Raw genomic sequence first — 22,180 nt, 5'->3', positions numbered from 1 at the left:
AATATTTGATAAGGATATACATTTTATAAATAAGTTTTATCATCGTATTTTCAAGGTTGCGCAATAAATATGCGCAAATATATGTCATACATAAGATAAATTTTTTAATTATAAAAATATAAAATATGTATCAAGCATATATAAAAATAAATACAATATTTCTCTTTTAAATAATATGAGAAAAATGTATTTTTAGTTTTAAAGAGTTAATATATATATATATAAACATATATGCATGCGTGTACATACAAAATATACATAAAATATGTGTATGTAATTAATATGCACATTGTAAGTGTGGGGCATATTTATAGTGGTTTTATCAAGAGATTATATAAATTTGTTTAGGAAAAGAAAAGAGAAAAATAAATATAATAAATAACTGTATGTATTTCTTTATTTTTTTAAGAATATGTAATTATTTGGAAAATATTTTTTTCAAAAAAAAAAAACAGAAATGCTTTAAGCACAACTATATATATATGCTAACAAAAATATTTCTTTTTTTTTATATTGAATAATTTGTTTATTTTGTATATTTAATCTTTTCCATATATATAAACAAATATTATATATAACCTTTTTAATACCTCTATTTTTAATTATGAATGATGATCAGAAATCCGATATTGTAAGTCCAAACATAAATATGTGTGCATAAAATTAAAAAGACCAATATATTTTTCTCACATTTATCACTAGCTTGTTCTTAAACTGTTCCTATTTGTTGTATCTCCTAACCATCACTGTGTAGAAATATGAAGTTTTGTAAAAATATAGACAGATTATCACATGTGTGTATGTTTAAATATTATTAATTTTTTTTTTTTTTTCAGAAACTTGATCAATCGGTCGCTAGCAATGGATTGTTTACCGTTATAGAACGGAAACCTCTTTCATCATTGTAATTTAAGAAAAAAAAATTTGAAAAAATTATATGAAAAAAATTTGAAAAAATTATATGATATATGCACTTGTTCAAATGATAGTAAGACAGCATTTGTCGAAAACCTGTTAGTGCCCATCGAACTGTTTGTGAGTCTTCCCATTTTGTAACATTATTTTTTTCCCCCTTTTTCAGAGAAAACAATGAAGGATTTAATGGAAATAATTATGCTGAGCCATTAAGTAACTCGATAGAGGGTTTAATAAAAAAGAAAGAAACAGAAAATACCCCATATAATGATAATATATGTGAAATATACAGATTAAATAGTTCACAATTTTTAAATGATAATTGTGAAAATACTGTTAGTAGAATAAGTTATGTTGATGATGATGTATCATCATTTTATGATTCAGAAAAAGAAAATGAACTTTATTTTGATAATGATATATCTACTTTAGGATCATGTTATTCTGTCGCAAGCCCATTAAAATCGAGAAGTAAAAAAGGAAGAAGTAGTATAAATAGTTATGCAAAAAATACAAGAAGAAGTAACAGTTATGACAACATAAATGATATATATAATAATTCATATAAACAAAAAAGTTCTAAACATAGTAAATATAAAAATAATGATAACGAAGGAGAGCATGATAAAATTCGAAGAAAAAAAGAAAGAGATTATATTTTAAATGAATATAATAATGATATAAAAAATGAAAAAAATGAAAGATACATACGTATTGATAGGTCAAATGATAATACATTTAGTGATGAGCTAGTAGATTCCAAAAATAGTAATGATGAAAAAGCAATTCGTATTAATAAAAATATTTATAGAATAATTAATTTAAATAAATCAGATAATATTGATAAAGAAAATTTTTTAAAAAGAATTACAAAAATAAGAAAAAGTATGATTAAAAATATGGGATATGATAATAGTAAAATGAAAAGAAGACAAAGTGGAAATACAAATAATTCAGACTTAGATAATTTAAAAGATGTTGATGAAAATGATTATATTAAAGGTTTGTCTAAAATTTATTTTAATAATGAAACAGAAAATTATACAAATTATAACAGATTTAGTGAAGGACATTATTTAAAAAAATATAAAAACATCTCTCGATATAATAGTGATAAAAAAGTTGGATATAAAGAATCAAATAGAGATAGAGACCATTATATTTATTTAAAAAATGCTAGAAATCGTGAACCTATTGAAAATGATTCATATTATAATTATGGACATAATAATAGTGAAGAAGGAAATATACAAAACGACTATCCCAAATATAAATATCATGAATATAACCATCGAAATAATGAAGAAATTCAAATAAAAAGAAATTATGATATAAATGAAAATATACAATATGATAAACATATTAATAGAAATATATATGGAAAAAATGGATTACCACAAAAGTATGGACAATATGAAGACCCAGATGATCAATATAGAGGTACCAAAATAAAACATTACAATAAAAATAATCCAAATATAAATGACAACGATTGTAATGATAATTATATGTATAGAGAGGAAGAAGATAAATATAATTATAATAATGAAGGAGGTAGAGATGAAAATGAAAAAGTCTATTACAATCGAAATAGTAAAGATTATCATTATGTTAATGGAAGAGAAAATGATATGGGTAGATATGGTGAATATAAAAATAATTATTATAAAAATTATCCTAATTATAATTCAAAAAAAATGTATAATAATATGGGATATGAATATAATGAAAATGAAGAAAATCGAAATATATATGAAAGAGGAGGGAGAGGAAAAAGATTTGACTATGAACAGAATAATATTAATGAAAATATTTATAATGGACAATTTAGAACAAGCTTAAAAAATAAAGAATATGATGATAACATGTATAATAATAATAGTTACAATGATCAAAATGAATTTTATTATAATAATAGAAATTCAGATATGGGACAAGGAAATAATTTATATAATGATCATATGCGTAATTATCAATATGATAAACAATTTGAAAATGAAAATAAAAGAGGAGACAATAATGATGATCATATTTGTAGTGATATGGAAAAAGGATATAGATATTCTAATGAAAATAAAATGAATGATGATACACAAGATCAATCATTTTTCAATAATTCCTATAACTTAAATGATGATACAAAACAAAATAATATAAATACAAACAATGAATCTGATGGAATACAAAATGTCAATAATGAGAATGGCCTAATAAATGATAATATTAATAAGCATCCATCAAATAATATAAATCAACAGACTGGCGACATAAATTCAACAGGATTACCCATATCTACTGCTCCTATGCAAACAGTCCCATTGCCAGCAGTCCCATTGCCAGCAGTTCCAATGTCAGCAGTTCCATTACCAGCTGTCCCAATTTCTACCATCCCTATTCCAACAATTCCTGGTGCTCTTCCCACCATCCCAGTAACAGGTGCAGTAACCGGAGCAGTAACCGGAGCAGTAACCGGAGCAGTAACAGGTACAGTAGCCGGTGCAGTACCGATGCAAGGAATTCCATTATCTGGTCAGTTGCCCATAAATACGGGTCTTCCCATTCCGGGTCAAATTCCCATCAATCCAGTAGAGGCCCAAAGTGGGGATCAACAATCCCAAGTTAATCAACAAAATCCTGAACTGCCAGTAAAAAGAAAGAGAGGACGTCCGAGATTAAAAAAAACACCACCAGATGAAATACAACAAAATGAAAATCAAAATAATATAACATCTTATCAAATGGGAAATATAAATAATGCAAATAATAATTTAATGAATGATATGAAGCATCAAATGTATGGTGGAACATGTAGTAATAATAATAATAATTTAAATTCAGTTATAAATACAGGATATAATAATCATATTGGACATCCAATAAATAATCATTTAAATATTCCTATAGAACAACAAATACAACAAGCAGTAATAAATCAAACACATGGACAATTATTAAATTATCAGATAAATAATTCTACACATCCATTAAATGGTCAAATATCAGAATCGCTAGCTCAACAATTAAGTCAGCCAATGGTTTCATCATTAGTACATCCATTAGTATCACAAATGGATCAACATACAAATAATCAAATAAACCATACTATAAATCAACAAATCCCACATTCACTTGTTCAACCTATAAATCACCAAATGAATATGAATACTAATCAAACATATAATCATCATATGTATGCAAATAATAATATGAGCAATCCAATAAATCAAGCTATGTATATGCTACCAAATATGGTAAGTAATAATAATAATTTAAAAAACAACAATTTTAATCATAATTTTAATCAAAATAATAATTACAATATAAATGAAGATCAAATTGGACAAATGTATAACAACAACTTTGATAAAGAAAATGGAAATAATTTAGATCCTAATATATATTATAGAAATATAGAACAAATGAAACAAAATAAAGATAATAATTTATATGATGAAGATAAAGATGAAAATGAATTTACAAAAAATAATATTAAATATGCTAGATCATCTGTTAGTGAATCAGATGATAAATATTCTGATAAAGAAAATAAGAAAGTTCATAAAAGGCGTGGAAGACCAAGAAAATCAGATATCGAATTCCAAGAAGGAAAAAATAATTCTATTGATGAATATAATAATAAAAGTGATGCAAATAATGATAATACACAAAACGAATCTCGAGAAGAGTCTGGCTATTCAACTTTTATCGATGAAAATAATAAAACCGTTTCTTATCGTAAGTCAATTTGTGACATCAACTATTACACCTGTTGAGAATAAAATCACTGAAATTGCTTTATATTTATTGCTTTACTATTTTTTTCTTTCTTTTTAGGTGTGGCTTATCACCCGGCAGACGCAGTATGGGAAAAAATTTCAGGAGTTAAGGTAGGCCAGTTCTTTTGACTCACATTTTGCACTAGTTCATTTTGCATTTCTTATTTTTTTCTTTTTTTCTTTTTTGTTTCTTTCAGTTTGGCCCAATGATATTAACATCTCAGAGCAGAACAACAAATGTCATTTTGTCTAAAAAACGGTCGATTGAATTGGGAAACATTTTGCACAATCTCATAGTAAGTCCTCTTTAAAAATGTCAAAATGGATAATTATTATTTTAAACTGGATATTCATGCGTAATATGTGTGGATGTGGCGGTTTGCTACAAAAGATAGCTCAGCCAACCACCGCATTTTTCTGCACCGTATGCCGTTATTTTTCTTTACCTTTTCTTTATTTTATCTTTGCTTTCTCCTTGCTTAATAGTATGGGTACATATACAAAGGCGACAATGTGAGACTAACAATTGGAAAGGAATCAAAAAGCGTTCAAAGTGGATCGTCATTTTTTTTACCTAGCTACAACGATTGCAGCATTCACAACGATGATGAGTAAGTCTTTCTTTGTTGTCAAGGGTGGTAGTTCACTCTCCATATCTCTTTATCTGTTCCTTCATTTGTTTGCTTATTTTGTATATTGCTATTTTTTCATATTTTCCTTTTTTGCAGGATGGGATCCGCCAAAATATTTCTATGTTTTGTCTATCTAAATTAGTACATTTTTAACTTAAACTTTTTTTTCAGTTTTTTATGTTGAAAAATGCCTCAATATGGAGGTATTTAATTATATTTTTGCATTATACCTTTTTCGTTTTTTTTTATTTTTTTTTTTTTATAATTATTAATAAACAATGTGTGGAAATTGAATTGAACGTAGAAAGTCATTTAAATAAAAAAAAAAATTTTTAATTTTGACAAAACATATGTATACACATTTCAAATAAGTACGTATAAAAATGAAGGAAAAAAATTAAAGCAGAGGGAATAATGTACTATCCCAAGTCAGTTAGTACACACTTTTGAATTGAACAATAGGAATAGGAATGTTTTATATTAGTTCGAGATTTAACCAAAGTAAATCGAATAATATATTTATCTCTAATTTTATTAACCATTTTAATTTCTATGATAAAATCAAATTTATTATGTCTAGAACAAGAAAAAGGAATTTTAATTATGCTACCTTTTTCGATATCTTTAATTTTAGGATCTATATTAAAATTATTTCCTGACTCATATTCGGAATATCCTAACTCATCATTGTCAGAATAATTATCACTAAAAAAACTACTAGATTTTTCACTATAACAATCCTGATTATTGTTAATATATTTACGTGGTGTTATGCCATAATGTTTACCCTTTCCAGACATATGACTATTACTTTTATTGTACATATCGCTATCTGCATTTACATTTTTATAGTCATTGTCTTCATCATATGTTGAGGTATTATTCATTTCATGGGTCTCATCTTTATTAGTATCACCTATGTTAGTAGCACTTGTTGTGTCAGAAATTTCATTGAGGGCATAATCAAATATAAGTATCGATATACCCAATAATTTTGAAATAATCTTTAATTCATGTATTAAATAAAAATAAGAATTTTGATTTGAAGTATTAAAATTTTTTATTATATTTATAAAATTATATATGCCTATACAACTAATATTATTTAGACCATTATTATTTTTCGATTTATTTTTTGTAAAATAATTTTTTTTTAATTGTAATAAAAAAGAAATAAATTCATTAAAATTTTGAATTCTCATTATATAAAAATTATTAAAAAAATCATATTTTTGTTCTTGTGTTTTATTTTCATGATTTAATTTTTCTGATAAAATATTTTTAATTACAGTTATATCAAATATGTAACTAAAATAAATATAAACAACAGAATGTGTAGACATATTATTATTATTATTTCCAGGGGGATAAATAAAATTATATAATAAATTTATTAAAATAATTTTATTTATTTTAGCATTATTTCCATAAAAAAAATATATTTGAGAATTTTCTATACCACTATTTAGTAACTTATTCAATGAAATAGAACTAGTATTTATTGCTCTACTTATTTTTAATTGCTTTTTCATAAAATTGGAATATATTAAAAAATCTTTTTCCAATTGGCTCTCCAATTTATTTTGTACAGAATAATGTTTTTTTTTTTCATTTTCAACATCCTCTATTTTACTAATCCAATTTTGTGTGCAACTTTTTAAAATTGTATCATTGAATTTTTTTAAATTGTCTTTACTATTTTTGTAATGACAACTATTTGAAGAAGAATATGAGGAAATTGACATTTCAGATGAATCAGAAAAATTATTTTCCGAACTACCTAAAATGTCATTATTGTTACAATAATTTTCTACATCACTATAGGAATAAAAATCGTTTATAATAAGTTTATCTTTTGTTAAATTCTTTGGTTTTTCATTTTCTTCTTTATTATTTATACCTAAATCGTTTATGTGGTACTTAAATATTTCATCCTGTACAAGCTCTATTTCCTGCAAACAAAATGGAGTTTACACACATATATGTATATGCTTGAGAATGAGCATGAACTGACAAGGTTCAAACATGTATGCACATATAAATGCTAACCTCGAACTCTAAATCTTCTAAGTAATATGTGCTTATTTTTTCAACTAAAAAGGAGGGGAATACATACAAAATATTGTCAACAAAATAGTGTATATATAAACAATTTTAATGTAATAGTACAAATCTATACATAATAGTAATCCCTTATTACCCACATTTATTCATATAAAAATTAAGAATATACCTGTGTTTAAACTATTTTTATATAGTTTTTTTTTTATTTTTTGAGGAATGTTTAAGTATTCTATGTCAGGCTTATCCATCTTGATAATCCTTTAAAATGCTAAGAATGCTTATTTTCATATTCATTTTTTTGGAGATTTTTTTTGGATTTTTTTACACTAATTCATAATTTTTGTGTTTTAAATATTTCAGTAAATGTATTGAAAACAATTTGAATTACACTATTTTGTCATTACATGTGTGGAATAAATATATACACCTTTTATTCTGCATATTTTTTATTAATATATTTACTATTTATTTTTTTATTTTAATTTTCCATAAGTCTAATCCCATATCAATATAATAAATAATAGTATGACCATTCATTTCAATGTAATTCCAATAAGTATTTACAAAAAGTTAAATTTAAACATGTAATATATTATATATAATATATAAAGAAAACACAAATAGGTAATATACTTCCATGTATATAAAGAGAGCAATATATCCAAAGTAATAATATACCCTTATCATAACGCATAATAAATATGTATTACTTTAATAAATGCACACATATTGTGTGTATATATTTATATTTTTTTATATTTGGCTGTATTTAATATATTGTATATTTTCCAGCCAAAAAAATTGTTTATCTCATTTTATTATGAACAATTTTTTTTTTTTCCAGCTAGCCAATTTTGTTATATATATAACAAAAAATATTACATGTTTAACAAAATTGTATATCTTATGTAATAACGTGTAATGCTTTTATTATTTTAGATCTGTATTGTCAATAATATTAAAAAAAGAGAAAATAATATTTAAGAATGGCATAAAATTCGCATAATATTAGTTTGCCCTTAATACCATAGCCAACATGCTCTTAATTTTGTAAAAAAAAAAAAATATATATATATTTCGTTTAGATCAAAGTTGGAACATATATATTGCCTTATAAACAAGTATGCATTGCACATGTCTATGCATATGTAAATACTATAAATATTACCCATAATACAAAGCAAAACAATTAGAAAGACCAAAATGGAGTTGTCAATCGATGCCTTAAAAGAAAAGGTAACCTCAAAAAATGCAGCAATAACAATAAGTAATTGGAAATATGAACTTGTGGTTCTTGTAAAGTATACATAATGTGTGTGTGATTTTATTGCAATCGCATAATATATGAAAAATGTGACCTTGTAAATCGTTCAAATTATGTTAATACACACTATTGTTTATCACTTTTTTAGTTTATGAGCATGAACAGTGATATTGAACTTATAGAAATGAAGTTGAAGGATGAAATGTGTAAAATGTATGAAGATGATATAAATCCACTTTTAATCTTAAACGATTTTGAAAATATAAAAAATGAAATAAATAAAATAAATAAAGAATTAGACATATTGTATGAACGTAAAAAAATGAGCATAAATTATATGCATAGACAAATGCAAAATTATAATTTTTTATTAAATCTAGAAAATGATTTAAATATTCCTTCAAAAGATTTTAACACTTATCATAATTCAGAAATTATACTTAATAACTTTTTTTATGATAACATTAAAAATTTTTTATTAAATATTAATTATGATGAGATTAAAGAATTGATAGGTTTAGATTATCAACAAAAATGTATAGAAAATGCAGGTACTAATTTTAATGATGAATTAAATAATACTATTGGTAATGATATGTTAAACTCAAAAAATTTTACAACCGATTCAGGAATGTTTAATAATAATGACATACACAATACCAAATCAAAAGACAATGAAAAAAAATTATTAAATAATAGTACTTGTGGGGATGATAATAAAAATCCCAATGATAAAGAAGGTGTGTTTACTCCAATTGACGATACCACATTTCAAACAGTTCCTTCATTAATTCGAAGAAGAGCTAAACTCGATGATATTAATTTAATATATAAAGCTTTATATGATATAGCCATGAAAAAGGGAAGGTTATACATTAAGAAAGAGATACACCATTTATTATTATCTTATTTATTCACATATTTCTATGCTACTTTATTTTATTTCGCGTATACTACACACGAACGCGATAATAATTGGACATATATCACGATTTTCATATAAATATTTTTTTTTCACTTTTTAGTTGCCTTCCTGTGGAAAGATCAGAATTGACTCAAATGAACTTGCAAGTTTTTGGCCAAACAGGTTTTTAATTAATAAAAAAAATATATATGTAATGTACATAATTTTTATGGTCATTCTATGCTATTTTTATTAACAAGTCATAATTTTTATGACCATTCTATGCTATTTTTATTAACAAGTCATAATTTTTATGACCATTCTATGCTATTTTTATTAACAAGTCATAATTTTTATGACCATTCTATGCTATTTTTATTAACAAGTCATAATTTTTATGACCATTCTATGCTATTTTTATTAACAAGTCATAATTTTTATGACCATTCTATACTATTTTTTATTAACAAATCATAATTTTATGCCATTTTTTATGTGTGTAGGAGAAGCAAAAATAGCTACATTGAGATATTTAAAAATTGTTGAAGTTATTAACAAGTAATAAAATAAATGATGGAAAATGTTTGCTTATTACATACTAATTGATTTGTATTATTTTTACATTTTTATTTGGCATAGATAGTAGCAATTTGATGATATAATAGTTTTTTTCTAGCTATTATTAATGAATGAAATTAGTTATACATTTTTAATATTCAACAATATTTTATCAAATTGCTTATATAAATTTGTTTATTTTTTATTAATTTAGAACTGGTTCTGTGAAGTTATTAAATTGTGCCGGGTTAAAGAAAAAGAAGAAAAGAAAAATATGCCAATTTAGGTAAAAAAAAAAAATATAGAAATCATATCGAGCCATAATATATGCATAAGCAATATTATATATTAAAAGGATAATATATATGGAGAAATAAATTGACAGCTTTTGTAGAAATATACTAAAGGAAATAAACTATTATCACATAATATATATGATATAATTTTGTGTTTTTTTATTTTATATATGTTTTATTTTTGTTTTACTATTTTTTTTAATGTTTTTTATTTTTCGTATATAAGCCATATATTTCATAACATATGTAATAAACGTTTTGTTTGTTTTCTTATTTCTAACTATCGGAAATAAAATATGAATTTTTTTAAAATTGAAATAATATATTTGCAACATGTTAAGCAAATAAAAGAGGGTATATAAAAAAAAATGGAAAACAAATGAATATATAAATGTGTGCAGGTATATGAAAATTTTTTTCCCAATTGATTTTTTTTAATGAAATATAATAGCATATTTTGAGGGGAAATTAAGGGGTTTTCTTTTTTATTTATTATTTCATATATGTCCACATTTAAACTTATAGAAATGATATATTTAATATTGTTTATACTTTTGATCTCAATAAAAAATAATACGATTGAAACAAAACAAAACATAAAGAAACCAAACACCTTAACATTCATAAATTTTTCAAATACAAATTTATTAGAACCCCCAAAAAAAAGAATAAAAGATAAGTTTAATAGTACCCAAAATAGTAAATGGAATTTATTAGCAAATGATAGCATATTAAGTAAAAATATAGAAGGTCTAAATAATGTAAAAAATGTAAAAAATATTTCCAAAAATTTAGACGAGACTAAAGTAAATACAAACAATGATGTTACAAAAGTAGATCAAGAAACCGGAAGTGAGATCAGACAAAATGTAATGGAAAAAATGTTAGAGAAAATACTAAAAAAAAAAAAATATAAAAAATTGGAAAAATTATTATCCTGTAACAACAGTATTAAAGATATGAAAAAAAATATAAAATTATATTTTTTTAAAAAAAGAATAATATATTTAACCGATGAAATAAATAAAAAAACATCAGATGAACTTATTAAGCAATTATTATATTTAGATAATATAAATCATAATGATATAAAGATATATATTAATTCTCCTGGTGGTTCAATAAATGAGGGTTTAGCAATTTTAGATATTTTTAATTATATCAAATCAGATATACAAACAATTTCATTTGGTTTAGTAGCCTCAATGGCATCAGTAATTTTAGCAAGCGGGAAAAAAGGAAAAAGAAAATCATTCCCCAATTGTCGAATTATGATACATCAACCACTTGGTAATGCATTTGGTCATCCTCATGACATTGAAATCCAAACAAAAGAAATACTCTATCTTAAAAAACTGTTATATTATTACTTATCAAAATTTACAAATAAAAGTGAAGAAACAATTGAAAAACATTCAGACAGAGATTATTATATGAATGCTTTAGAAGCAAAAGAATATGGAATTGTTGATGAAGTTGTTGAAACAAAATTGCCTCATCCTTATTTTCCTGATCTAACCAAGAGTTGATATTTTCTTTAATTTAAATTATATATTTGAATGTAAAATAATCTTGACCTTCTATACTTTAGCTACACATTTATATGTATACGTGTGTAGGGAATATTATACTAACTTTTTTTTGTCTTTAATTTGTTCTTTTTAAAAATTATATTCATTTTTTTGTATGGAAATAAACAACTATTTTAATCTATATTTTTTAAGAAAACAATTTATTAAATTAATTTTTTCAGACAATATTTTTGGGTTTTTTTAAAATAATTTCACAGGATTGTAAAAAAAAAAAGTGGCATAATAAAATGATAAAACTAAGCATACAATATATGTAGAGAATAAAAAATGTCGCAAATTTTATTTAAATTAAGAAATATTAAGAACTTAAAAACATTAATTAATAATAAATTAGGAGCCCAAATTAATGCTCCTTCATTATATACTTATCTTTTCATTTTCATATATAGGACGAGCCAAGATAAGGATGGATAATGATAGATAAACATATAAATGAAAAAAAAAAAAATGAAGACAAAATATAAATATGCAAATTAATTAGTGGAATTATTCTATATGAGAACCGATGGCATGTTGCTCACCATTTTCCATTCCATACTGCTCAGTGCAGTCATTGTTGTTTTGGATAATCCCGTTGTTATTTCCATCATCATTAGTATCTTCTTGATTTTGTGTCGAGATTGTTTGATGAAAGTAGGTGTTTTCTCGTGCATATATTATTTGATGTATATCATTTATTAGTATGGAATCATTATTTGTTTGATGACATAACAATTCTAAAAATCTTAACTTATTATAATAAAAATTTTTTTCAAATAAAATAATTTTTTTTTCACATTGTTCTTCTTGTAATTTATTTTGTAATAATATAATTTCTTGATTTTTATTTTCCAATAAATTTTTTAATTTTTTATTTTGATCAATTAATGATATATTATCTTTTGAGTTTTCAGATATACTATTTTTATTATAATATGAAGGCATAGTACTTTGAGAAGTTAATTTGTTTAGAATGGATAATCTATTGTTTGTCTTAATAGTATCAGGTCCCATTGTTGTTAATTTTTTTTTTTGAAAACTTATGTCTTTCGAAGTATGAGAATTATTATACTTAATAGTTGTACTAGCTAAATTATTAGGTTTTTCATTTCTTTTTAAATCTTTTCTACTTAAACTTCTACTACGATTGTTATGAGAATGAATATTATTTGTAGTTTGGTTGTTCTTTGTATTAATGTTAGACTGGATATTTGCTGAACTGCTTGAAGTTGGAATTAAGTTTGTAGTGTTCATATTTTGATATGTATTGGGTATAGGGTCCGTATTTTTTTTGGAATTATTTGAAACAATTTTATCTTTTATAAGATTTAAATCAACTTTTGCCCAATCTGGCATATAGTTATTTAAAAGTTTATAATCTCCTCTCTCTCCTAATATACATATTTTCCGTCTTTCCATAGCATCATAATTAGCAATTTCCTCATTATTATAATCAACAAGTCTTTCAAAAAATGCTTTAAACCATTGTAGTAATTCTAGATTATCTTGATATTTTCCTTTTATAAGTTTATCTATATCCATATCTTTTTTTATTCCTAATTTATTAAAAACACTTTGTATTAGTTTATAGTTTATTATACATTCATATTCCATTCTGGCATTCCATTTTGCTTTATGTAAAACAGATTTATTTGGAAATAGGATATCTAATAATTGTATATAAATTGCTCCATTTGAGCATTGCTCAATTTTTGTAATATTTAATTTTAGAAAGCTGTTGACCCATTCTATCAGCTCTTTTCGACTTACAACAACTCCTGAATCCATGTTCCCAAATGAAAATGTTTCTTTCCCTTCATGCATAATTTATTTTTCTCTGTCTCAGCTTTTGTTCTACAAGCTCGATTAAAATTGCTTTACATGTAGCTTTTTATGCAATTTATCCAACTTGTTCTTATTTAGCTATTTTATTTTACTTATAATTTAACCCAATTTTATTTTATTTTAATTTAATTTTATTTTTATTTTATTCTATTTTATGCGGTTTTATTCTACTTTTTAGTGGACTATTTTATGTATATCGTCATTTCTGCCCACCTGCATGTACATACACAAATTGACGGTGTTATTAAAAAATTGTTTTAAAATTATTATTATTTTTTTTTTTTTTTTTAATATTTTAGCTAGCTTATTTAGACAAATAGCGATTTTAGCTATATTTTTTTTTTTTTATCAATTTAAAAAAAAATGTACATATATAAAGAGATTAAGTATATATCAATGCTTGTGCATTTTATGCATAGACATACAAAAAGAATATGTGTGCGAATCTTTCTAAAATTGGTCATTAGACAAAAAATTATAATCTTAAAATTGTTGAAATTGATGGATAAATAAAAAAGTGTTTGTGCTAGTCAAATAAAAAATTAGCAAATAACATTCTCATGAATTTATATTAAAATATAAAAAGAGGATATACACTTATGTATCCTTTGAATAACATAAATATATGTGTGTTTTTTGCACTAATTGTGTTAATATGTGTGTAATATTTTATTTTGCTTATATGCAAAAATGACGCTTAAAGAAAATACAAACTAAAAAATAAAATAGCATTATAAAAGGAATATATAGCAATTAGCTTGGAATACCATAATTATTAATATAAACAAAGGAAAAACAATAATAATAAAAAGATATATCCTATACGGATATATAAAAGATAAGCTCTTTTTATTAAGTAATAATTTGATATTTCTATATTCCTTTAAATGCACATTTAAATGATTGCTTTTTCGTCTATTCGAATTTTAATATACATTTTTCCCAGTACAAAGTGTAATACTTTAGGCATTAACATAATTTTGAGTAAAATATGTTTAGCATTTGTATATTTTGAATTCATTTATATGCATGGGAAGTGATAATATGAAATCAAAACATGGTAACCTTTCCTTAAAATGTCGTATTCTTTTAAAGTATATCCCATTTAGGGGCCATATAATTCAATAGAATAAATATATTTGTTCATAAAAATGTAAAAATAGTAGAAAGGGTTTTCATGCATTGCCTGGTGCATGATTAAGCATTATATATCATGAAGTAAAAATTTATACTTCACTTCGCATAGACCTTATATATGTATAGTGCCATTTTTTTTATCAAACTTTTAATTATTTTTTGGTAAATAGGTATAAATAACATGAGAGAGTGACCTATGGTGTACTATAAGTTATCCGTTCATACTCAAAACAAATTGTATCTTTTTAATTTTAAAAAATATGTAATAATAAATGGAAAATATTATTGCTGTGCATATAATTTATGTATGTGTACATAATAAAGCCATAAGAAAAAAGCTAGCTCCACATTTTATTATTCCCTCATAAAAAATTAACTTTTGTTATTTTATTTTTTGTTTTTAAAATATATATGTAACAAGCTTTAGTTACAAGGTTAAACTTGGATTTTTAGAAAAATATAATACTTATAATATATATGGTTGGGGTTGTTAGTATATATTTTATACCATATATTGATCTATATATAATAATTATGTATAACTTAATAAATCATAGAATAATATTTAAAAATATAATTTTTTTTTTTATATTCAAAAATGAATAAAAAAAATAGTTTAGTATAATATTTATGAACAAGCAATAAAAAAAATTTACAAAAAAAAAAAAAAAACATACATATATTTATGTATAATAAATATGTAGGTATTTATTTTATAGTAGATATATATTTTACGCATGAATATTTTTTTGTTTTCTCCCCCTATATCATATGGCTTATATTCGATACAAATATAAGCACGATATTTTTTTGAAGGCTTTATAATAGGTATTGTTTATTACATTATTTAGCATTGGGCTATATATTATTTGCTTTTATGGTAATTTATATGTGGTATGTATATATGTATGAGTATATTTTAGCACTATAAGAAAAATATTATTACTTAAGCTTAATATTTCTACATTACATTGTTGAATTTGGGAAGTATATTTAAGGCACCTTTTTATACTATAATAAGTTTTATTTATATATACAAATTATTTTATAATAAATATAAGCATAATTCTTAAGCAAAAAAATTTAAGCATATAGGTGTGATAAATATCAAATAGGGGGAAAAATGGGATATAATATATATATGCAGGTCGTAAATTATGGCGTATACATTTAGTATTAATAAAATAAAAAACTATATATACATATAATTTAATTTTGTATATATTTATTTTCTTTCAACTAACAAATTTACCATTATATATACAATTTTTTTGATTGTTTGTTTTTTCCCGTTTTTTAAAATTCCATAGATATATAATTTAAAAAAAAAAAAAAAATATTATTTTGAATAAACATAACAAAATAATAAAATTTTAGATAAAGAAAATATCTTTAATAAATCTTCACAAAAAGAAGAGGATAATCCAAATAAATCATTTTGTTCTTAAACATTTTATGAAAAATATATATCAAAAAAAAATAAACGATGGCAGTAAGAAATTAAAAAAATTAAAATAAAACTATATAAATAAAACAACGCATTTAATAGATATATAAATATGTATTACATTTCCATTGTTATATATATATATAAATAAAATACATATATATGTGAATATTGGCTTATATATATTATATACACTTTAAATGGGGAATATATAATAATTATATTGGGGAATAAACAGACAAGCCAACACAAAATTGTTCATAAAGTTTTATGTTTGTGCCTATGGATATATATGTAAACATCCCATGATTGCATTATTTCATAATATATATTTTTTTTTACAATTATTAGGATCGATATGAAGAAAAAGGTGATAATGAAATAGGAAATGACATGGCCGCCATAAAGGCCAAAAGAGCTAAAAATGCTGCAGCAGTAAAGAAAAGAATCATGAAAAGATTGAAGGATACCAAATTGGTAAGTTACATATTATGCATATTGTCGATTCATTAATATTGTGTGCTTATACATGCATAATAATATACTATATATATTTGACTATTTTATAATTATTTTTTATAGATAAACAAAAAAAAACGTACTGAATTAAGAGCAAGGACATTGAAATATGAAAAAGAATATGCTGAAGAAAGAAGGAAAATAACAGAGTTGAAAAGAGAAGCTAGAAAAAATAATTGCTTTTATAGAGAAGCTGAAAAGAAAGTAGTTTTTGTAATAAGATTAAAGGGTGTTAATAAATTACCACCAAAAGTAAAAAGTGTATTCCGCTTATTAAGATTATTACAAGTACATAATGGAGTATTTGTTAAAGTAAATAAAGCTACAAAAGAAATGCTAAAAATTGTTGAACCATATGTCACATATGGATATCCATCATTATCCACTGTTAGAAACTTAATATATAAAAGAGGATATATAAAGGATGGAAAAGTACGTAGATATTCTAGAAAAAAAATCCAAAACAATGAAGATATTTCAAAACATTTAGGTAAATATAATGTACATGGTATTGAAGATATGGTTTACCAAATATATACTTGTGGCTCTGTTTTTAAAAAAGTAAATAATTTCTTATGGGCATTTAAACTAAAACCACCCAAGAAAGGATTCAAAGCAAAACGACATGGATTTAATGAACCAAGACCTGGAGATTGGGGAAACAGAGAAGAACATATTAATGAGTTGGTTAGTAGAATGATTTAAATAAGCCCAATAAAAAACAAAAAAGTGTTGTATATATATCCTTATAAGCAATTTTATATGCCTCAAGAAAAAAACATTTTATCTTTTTTTTTTAAATTAAAGATTACAGCATCGTTTTAATTTTAATGCATTTATTTTTCTTATATTTTTATGGAAATATTTTCATAATATGAATGAATTGTGTTTTATTCCCTTTGCATATATTTATTATTAGTACATGCAATGGAATATGACCATCATTTATATAATTTTTTTATTATTTATTGTGCTTGCATATAATTTAGTTCAAACTAAAATTTTGAAACCTGTATGAAATATATTGATAAAAAAAACAATCCAAATATTATGACTATATCATAAGTTCATAGCCTCATAACCTACATTTTTTGGTGGCACCTCGAAAATTTCAAGCCAACTGCCCAAACTTAAATGTAGAAATTTTTAGTTCTTTTATTATAATTGAATATATATTTTTTTATTTTTTTTCATATAAAATATAAAAAAATATTTTTTAACTGTATAATGTGTATACAAATTTGTTACTTAATTTTTTTAATCATAATTTTTGTTTAGGGGGGCTTATTTTTTTATTTTCCACAAGTTAAGAAGCGGAAAATGTAACATATATATATATATATATATATATATATTATATTGTTATATACTTTTATATATACCTTTATATATACCTTATGGGTATAAGCCCTATTTTGTGCACTATAGCCCATTATTATAGGTATATGCAATAATGCAGCAAAGCATAAAAATTATAAATGTACATATCATATAAATTATTTATAATTGCATAGTATTATGTATAGATAATGACATTTTTAAGGATAACGTTGGTAAAAATTGCTTCGTAAATTATTAAGCAAGCTTAAATATATTATATTTAAAAAATAATAAGGTTGGCAAATTTTACTAAATATAATATGATGATGTGGTTATTGGCAATACGTAGGAAATAGTAGGTATAGAAAGCGTATACAGGTGATATATATATATAGTTTAAAAAATATATTATTACCAAGCATTTTAATATGCTATGTATGCAATATTTATTTATAATTTTTCTGGATAATTTTTTTTCTTTTAATATTACTAAATTAAAAAGGCATTAAATAATTAAAGCCATAATTATATATTTTTTGTGCGTTTAAAAAAAAAAATAAAAAAAATACTTTTAACAATTTCTTGTTAATTTACAAAATATAATTATGTACATTACAATATATTTTTATTTTGTATAATTCTTTATAATAAAATTATTTTACATTTTTTTTCAAATTATTAAACTTTAAAAAAAATATATTTACCCATTTTAATAAAAACAAATAAAAATGGCTGACGCAGAGAGTGTTGAAAATAATGTAGTAGTTGAAGAAAAGGCAGTTTTTGATAATATAACAGCTATCCAAAAGGTAATATTAATAAATGTGAATAATTACATATCTATGCTCATATAATGGGAAGATCTTGTTATTGCTTATAAAACTCCACCCATTTCCATAATTAATTATGATATACATACTATATATGCATATTACATACTATATATGCATGTAATTTTTGGTAAATTTTTATAAAATAAAAAATTTCTTATACATATTTATAGGTCATAAAAAATGCCTTAGTACATGATGGATTGAAGATTGGAATAAGGGAAGTAATAAAATCAATTGAATCTAAAGAAGCCAAAGTCTGTTTTTTATCAAATGTGTGCTCCGAGCCTGCCTATAAAAAATTAGTTACTGCTTTATGTGCAGAAAAACAAATCCCATTATTTATGATTGATAATGATAGTAAAGATTTAGGACAATGGTCTGGATTATTTAAAGTAGATAAAGAAGGAAATGCTAGAAAAATTATTGGAGCAAGTTCTGTTGCTGTTATTGATTTTGGTGAAGAATCAGCTGAAAGAGATTTCCTTATGTCACAAAAACCAACAGCTGCAGCTGCCTGAACAATTCATGCAATAATATGTATGTACATGCGATTTACCATTATTTTTGATACAATTATATTAATAATATGCACATTTTAAAAATGTATATTATACATACATTTTTTTTTTCTTATTTTGTTTTTTACAAAATATTATGTATATAATCATTGCACTTTTGAAAAAAGACTTACGACATTTTAAAATAGTATAACAAATAATATTGATGATAAATAAAAGTTTATCATGTTTACGTGGGGGGAATATTATATCATACCATGGCAAACGTATTAATCAGTACATTTTAAAAGGTGAAAAATACCGGAATTAAAATTGTATATAAATGTATGCCAATTCGAAACTATAACCTTGTTATGTATGTAATAAAATTTTCATATTTTTTATTACTTTTCAATTTTTTATTATGTATGAGGTGATTTATAAATAGCTATCTCTTTAAAATGTTCCAAAATTTATGAAATAAATATAGCATAGAAAATCATTTGCACATAGTTATAAAACACACGTTTGTGAAGGAGAGCAAAAAAAAAAATTTGAAAAAAATATATATTAATATATATTAGTATGTTTATACATGTAGTGTTCATATGCAAAAGTTGCACAACATAATAGGGATGGAAAAAAAAAAAAAACTTATGATCTTGGTTTTTCTTTCTTTTCTTTAAATAAAGCTAATAAAGATACTCTTGCTACTTTAACAACTTTGAATTTAACACCAGGCAAATCACCAACTGAGTGCCCACTTCTACCAAATCCTGAAACTAAAACTTCATCATTTTCGTCAATAAAATTTAAACAACCGTCTCCAGGAACAAAAGCGGTAATTTTTTTACCATTTTTTATTAATTGTACTCTAACACATTTTCTGTATGCAGAGTTTGGCTGTAAAAAGAAAATAATAATTTAGTAATTAATATAAATATTATGACACATTCATAGAATATTTAATGTGTACAACATTTCTTTTCCAAATAAATATATAATAACAAACAATGTGTTGTTGGAGAACTAAATTATTTTTATGTATAAATAAATCATAAAAATTGATATATTTTTTATTTCTGCAATTTTTTTATCCATTTTTTGACTCACGAGCTATTTTGTATACTTAGCTTATGAAACACAAATGGAACACTATTAAATCATATTTTATTCAAATAGCTTTATTTTATTATTTCACAGGAGCTAGCTATTTTTTTTTTTTTATGAACATTGGCTAGATTGTACATATATATTTTTGTGTATAAATAATTTATTTTACCTGTTTAGCTTCAATAGCGACTTTTTCAACAACAATTCCCTTAGCGTGAGAACTTCCTCTAAATGGGTTAGACTTCCATCTAGTTCCTAAATGGGATTTTTTGTATCCCTTGTCTGCCCATCTTTGTGTTCTTCTTCTTATTCGAAGTTTTCTTGCTGACCTTAATCCACTAGGTTTTCCTGTTATCAAAAAAAAAAAAAAATAGCAATTGTAAATATAAGTATAATAATATAAACCTGTAGTGATCTACAGACTAGGAATCATAACATTATGTATATATTAAGGGAAGAAATAGTTGGACTATTTTCCATATAAAATAAAAGGGGAAAATATATAGGGACTATTTTTTAAGGTCATAATATATTTTCGTATTTCTTATTTCCATTGTTTTTTTTTTTATTGCTTGTTAATAATATATGTGATATAAAAAAAACTGTTTGTTACTTTTTTATGAACATGCATAATTATAGTATATACAAATATATAGTTGAATAACAAATAAATCTTAGTCCCTTAAAAATTGTATATATATAATTAAGATGTTTTTGTATGTAAATTTTACCTGATCCCATGTTGATTTAATGATATTGTTAAATTTAAATTTATATATTATTAAATTTTCATAAAATATAATTTTACTTTGTAAATACTTAAAACAAATATGTTTTTTGTATTTTTATTCGTTGTAATTTTTATTTATAAATAAAAAAAATTGTTATATTTTTTTTCATGAAATTTTATATATATCTATTTATTATTATATATATGCATTTAAAAAATTATATTAATTTACGTATATCTACAAACTTTGTTTTTTATTGAGGTGAGGGCATACTACATAAATATATTTAAAAAATGGTATCTTCAAAAGTATAGCAATATATATATATATTTTTTATGCATATATTATAGCGTATGTAAGGTAAAATTTGCCAAGCATTTAGGTAAGTACTGAGAAATCCGAGCTAAGCCCAAGGGTGTTACTAAGTGGTTATATAAATATATATATATATTTTTTAAGTTAAAAAAAAAATGAAGGGCAATAAATTTATATATAATATTTATACTATGCAATAATTGTTAGTTGGGTAGTAATATGCATATAAAAATTAAGTATACCATTTAATGCGCACGTGGATATTTATTATTATCATTATTATTATCATCATATTTTATATAATAAATATTTAAGCTATTTTTTATTTCCAAAAAAAGGTTTTCCCCAACGGTACCCCAATTTATTTGTAGTTTGCTGAAAATAATATGCTTTGATTTAAGCAAAATTACACTTATATAATATTATAAAAAAATTATTATAAT

The 22,180-nt window shown here is 23.1% G+C and overlaps 8 protein-coding genes across 8 annotated transcripts; 5 read left to right on the top strand and 3 right to left on the bottom strand.

Moving 5' to 3' along the window:
* Positions 1-604: 604 nt before the first annotated feature.
* PVVCY_0400670 (conserved Plasmodium protein, unknown function) lies at positions 605-5,465 on the top strand (the record flags this gene model as incomplete). Its single annotated transcript, XM_008627771.1, has 7 exons — positions 605-631; positions 837-904; positions 1,082-4,650; positions 4,750-4,802; positions 4,889-4,987; positions 5,178-5,302; positions 5,420-5,465. 7 exons carry the CDS (start codon positions 605-607, stop codon positions 5,463-5,465), a joined length of 3,987 nt encoding a protein of 1,328 aa, XP_008625993.1.
* A 277-nt stretch (positions 5,466-5,742) lies between these two features.
* PVVCY_0400660 (conserved Plasmodium protein, unknown function) lies at positions 5,743-7,635 on the bottom strand (the record flags this gene model as incomplete). Its single annotated transcript, XM_008627772.1, has 3 exons — positions 5,743-7,275; positions 7,373-7,416; positions 7,557-7,635. 3 exons carry the CDS (start codon positions 7,633-7,635, stop codon positions 5,743-5,745), a joined length of 1,656 nt encoding a protein of 551 aa, XP_008625994.1.
* A 955-nt stretch (positions 7,636-8,590) lies between these two features.
* PVVCY_0400650 (conserved protein, unknown function) lies at positions 8,591-10,403 on the top strand (the record flags this gene model as incomplete). The annotated part of the gene is made up of 5 exons (XM_037634949.1): positions 8,591-8,623; positions 8,800-9,518; positions 9,677-9,738; positions 10,059-10,113; positions 10,328-10,403. The coding sequence occupies 5 exons, from the start codon at positions 8,591-8,593 to the stop codon at positions 10,401-10,403; spliced, it is 945 nt and encodes a 314-aa protein (XP_037490140.1).
* A 533-nt stretch (positions 10,404-10,936) lies between these two features.
* PVVCY_0400640 (ATP-dependent Clp protease proteolytic subunit, putative) lies at positions 10,937-11,938 on the top strand (the record flags this gene model as incomplete). Its single annotated transcript, XM_008627774.1, has 1 exon — positions 10,937-11,938. One exon carries the CDS (start codon positions 10,937-10,939, stop codon positions 11,936-11,938), a length of 1,002 nt encoding a protein of 333 aa, XP_008625996.1.
* A 549-nt stretch (positions 11,939-12,487) lies between these two features.
* Positions 12,488-13,804, bottom strand: PVVCY_0400630 (EB1 homolog, putative; the record flags this gene model as incomplete). Its single annotated transcript, XM_008627775.1, has 1 exon — positions 12,488-13,804. One exon carries the CDS (start codon positions 13,802-13,804, stop codon positions 12,488-12,490), a length of 1,317 nt encoding a protein of 438 aa, XP_008625997.1.
* A 2,644-nt stretch (positions 13,805-16,448) lies between these two features.
* Positions 16,449-17,633, top strand: PVVCY_0400620 (60S ribosomal protein L7, putative; the record flags this gene model as incomplete). The annotated part of the gene is made up of 3 exons (XM_037634948.1): positions 16,449-16,454; positions 16,761-16,886; positions 16,992-17,633. The coding sequence occupies 3 exons, from the start codon at positions 16,449-16,451 to the stop codon at positions 17,631-17,633; spliced, it is 774 nt and encodes a 257-aa protein (XP_037490139.1).
* A 1,343-nt stretch (positions 17,634-18,976) lies between these two features.
* On the top strand, positions 18,977-19,599 carry PVVCY_0400610 (40S ribosomal protein S12, putative; the record flags this gene model as incomplete). Its single annotated transcript, XM_008627777.1, has 2 exons — positions 18,977-19,057; positions 19,252-19,599. 2 exons carry the CDS (start codon positions 18,977-18,979, stop codon positions 19,597-19,599), a joined length of 429 nt encoding a protein of 142 aa, XP_008625999.1.
* A 633-nt stretch (positions 19,600-20,232) lies between these two features.
* On the bottom strand, positions 20,233-21,432 carry PVVCY_0400590 (40S ribosomal protein S23, putative; the record flags this gene model as incomplete). Its single annotated transcript, XM_008627778.1, has 3 exons — positions 20,233-20,481; positions 20,861-21,039; positions 21,423-21,432. The coding sequence occupies 3 exons, from the start codon at positions 21,430-21,432 to the stop codon at positions 20,233-20,235; spliced, it is 438 nt and encodes a 145-aa protein (XP_008626000.1).
* Between the last annotated feature and the right edge of the window lie 748 nt (positions 21,433-22,180).

Source organism: Plasmodium vinckei, assembly GCF_900681995.1.
Source record: "Plasmodium vinckei vinckei genome assembly, chromosome: PVVCY_04".
NCBI classification, from domain to species: Eukaryota; Apicomplexa; class Aconoidasida; order Haemosporida; family Plasmodiidae; genus Plasmodium; species Plasmodium vinckei.
Note: the sequence above shows the minus strand (reverse complement) of the source record. Positions and strands in the feature narration are given on the sequence as shown.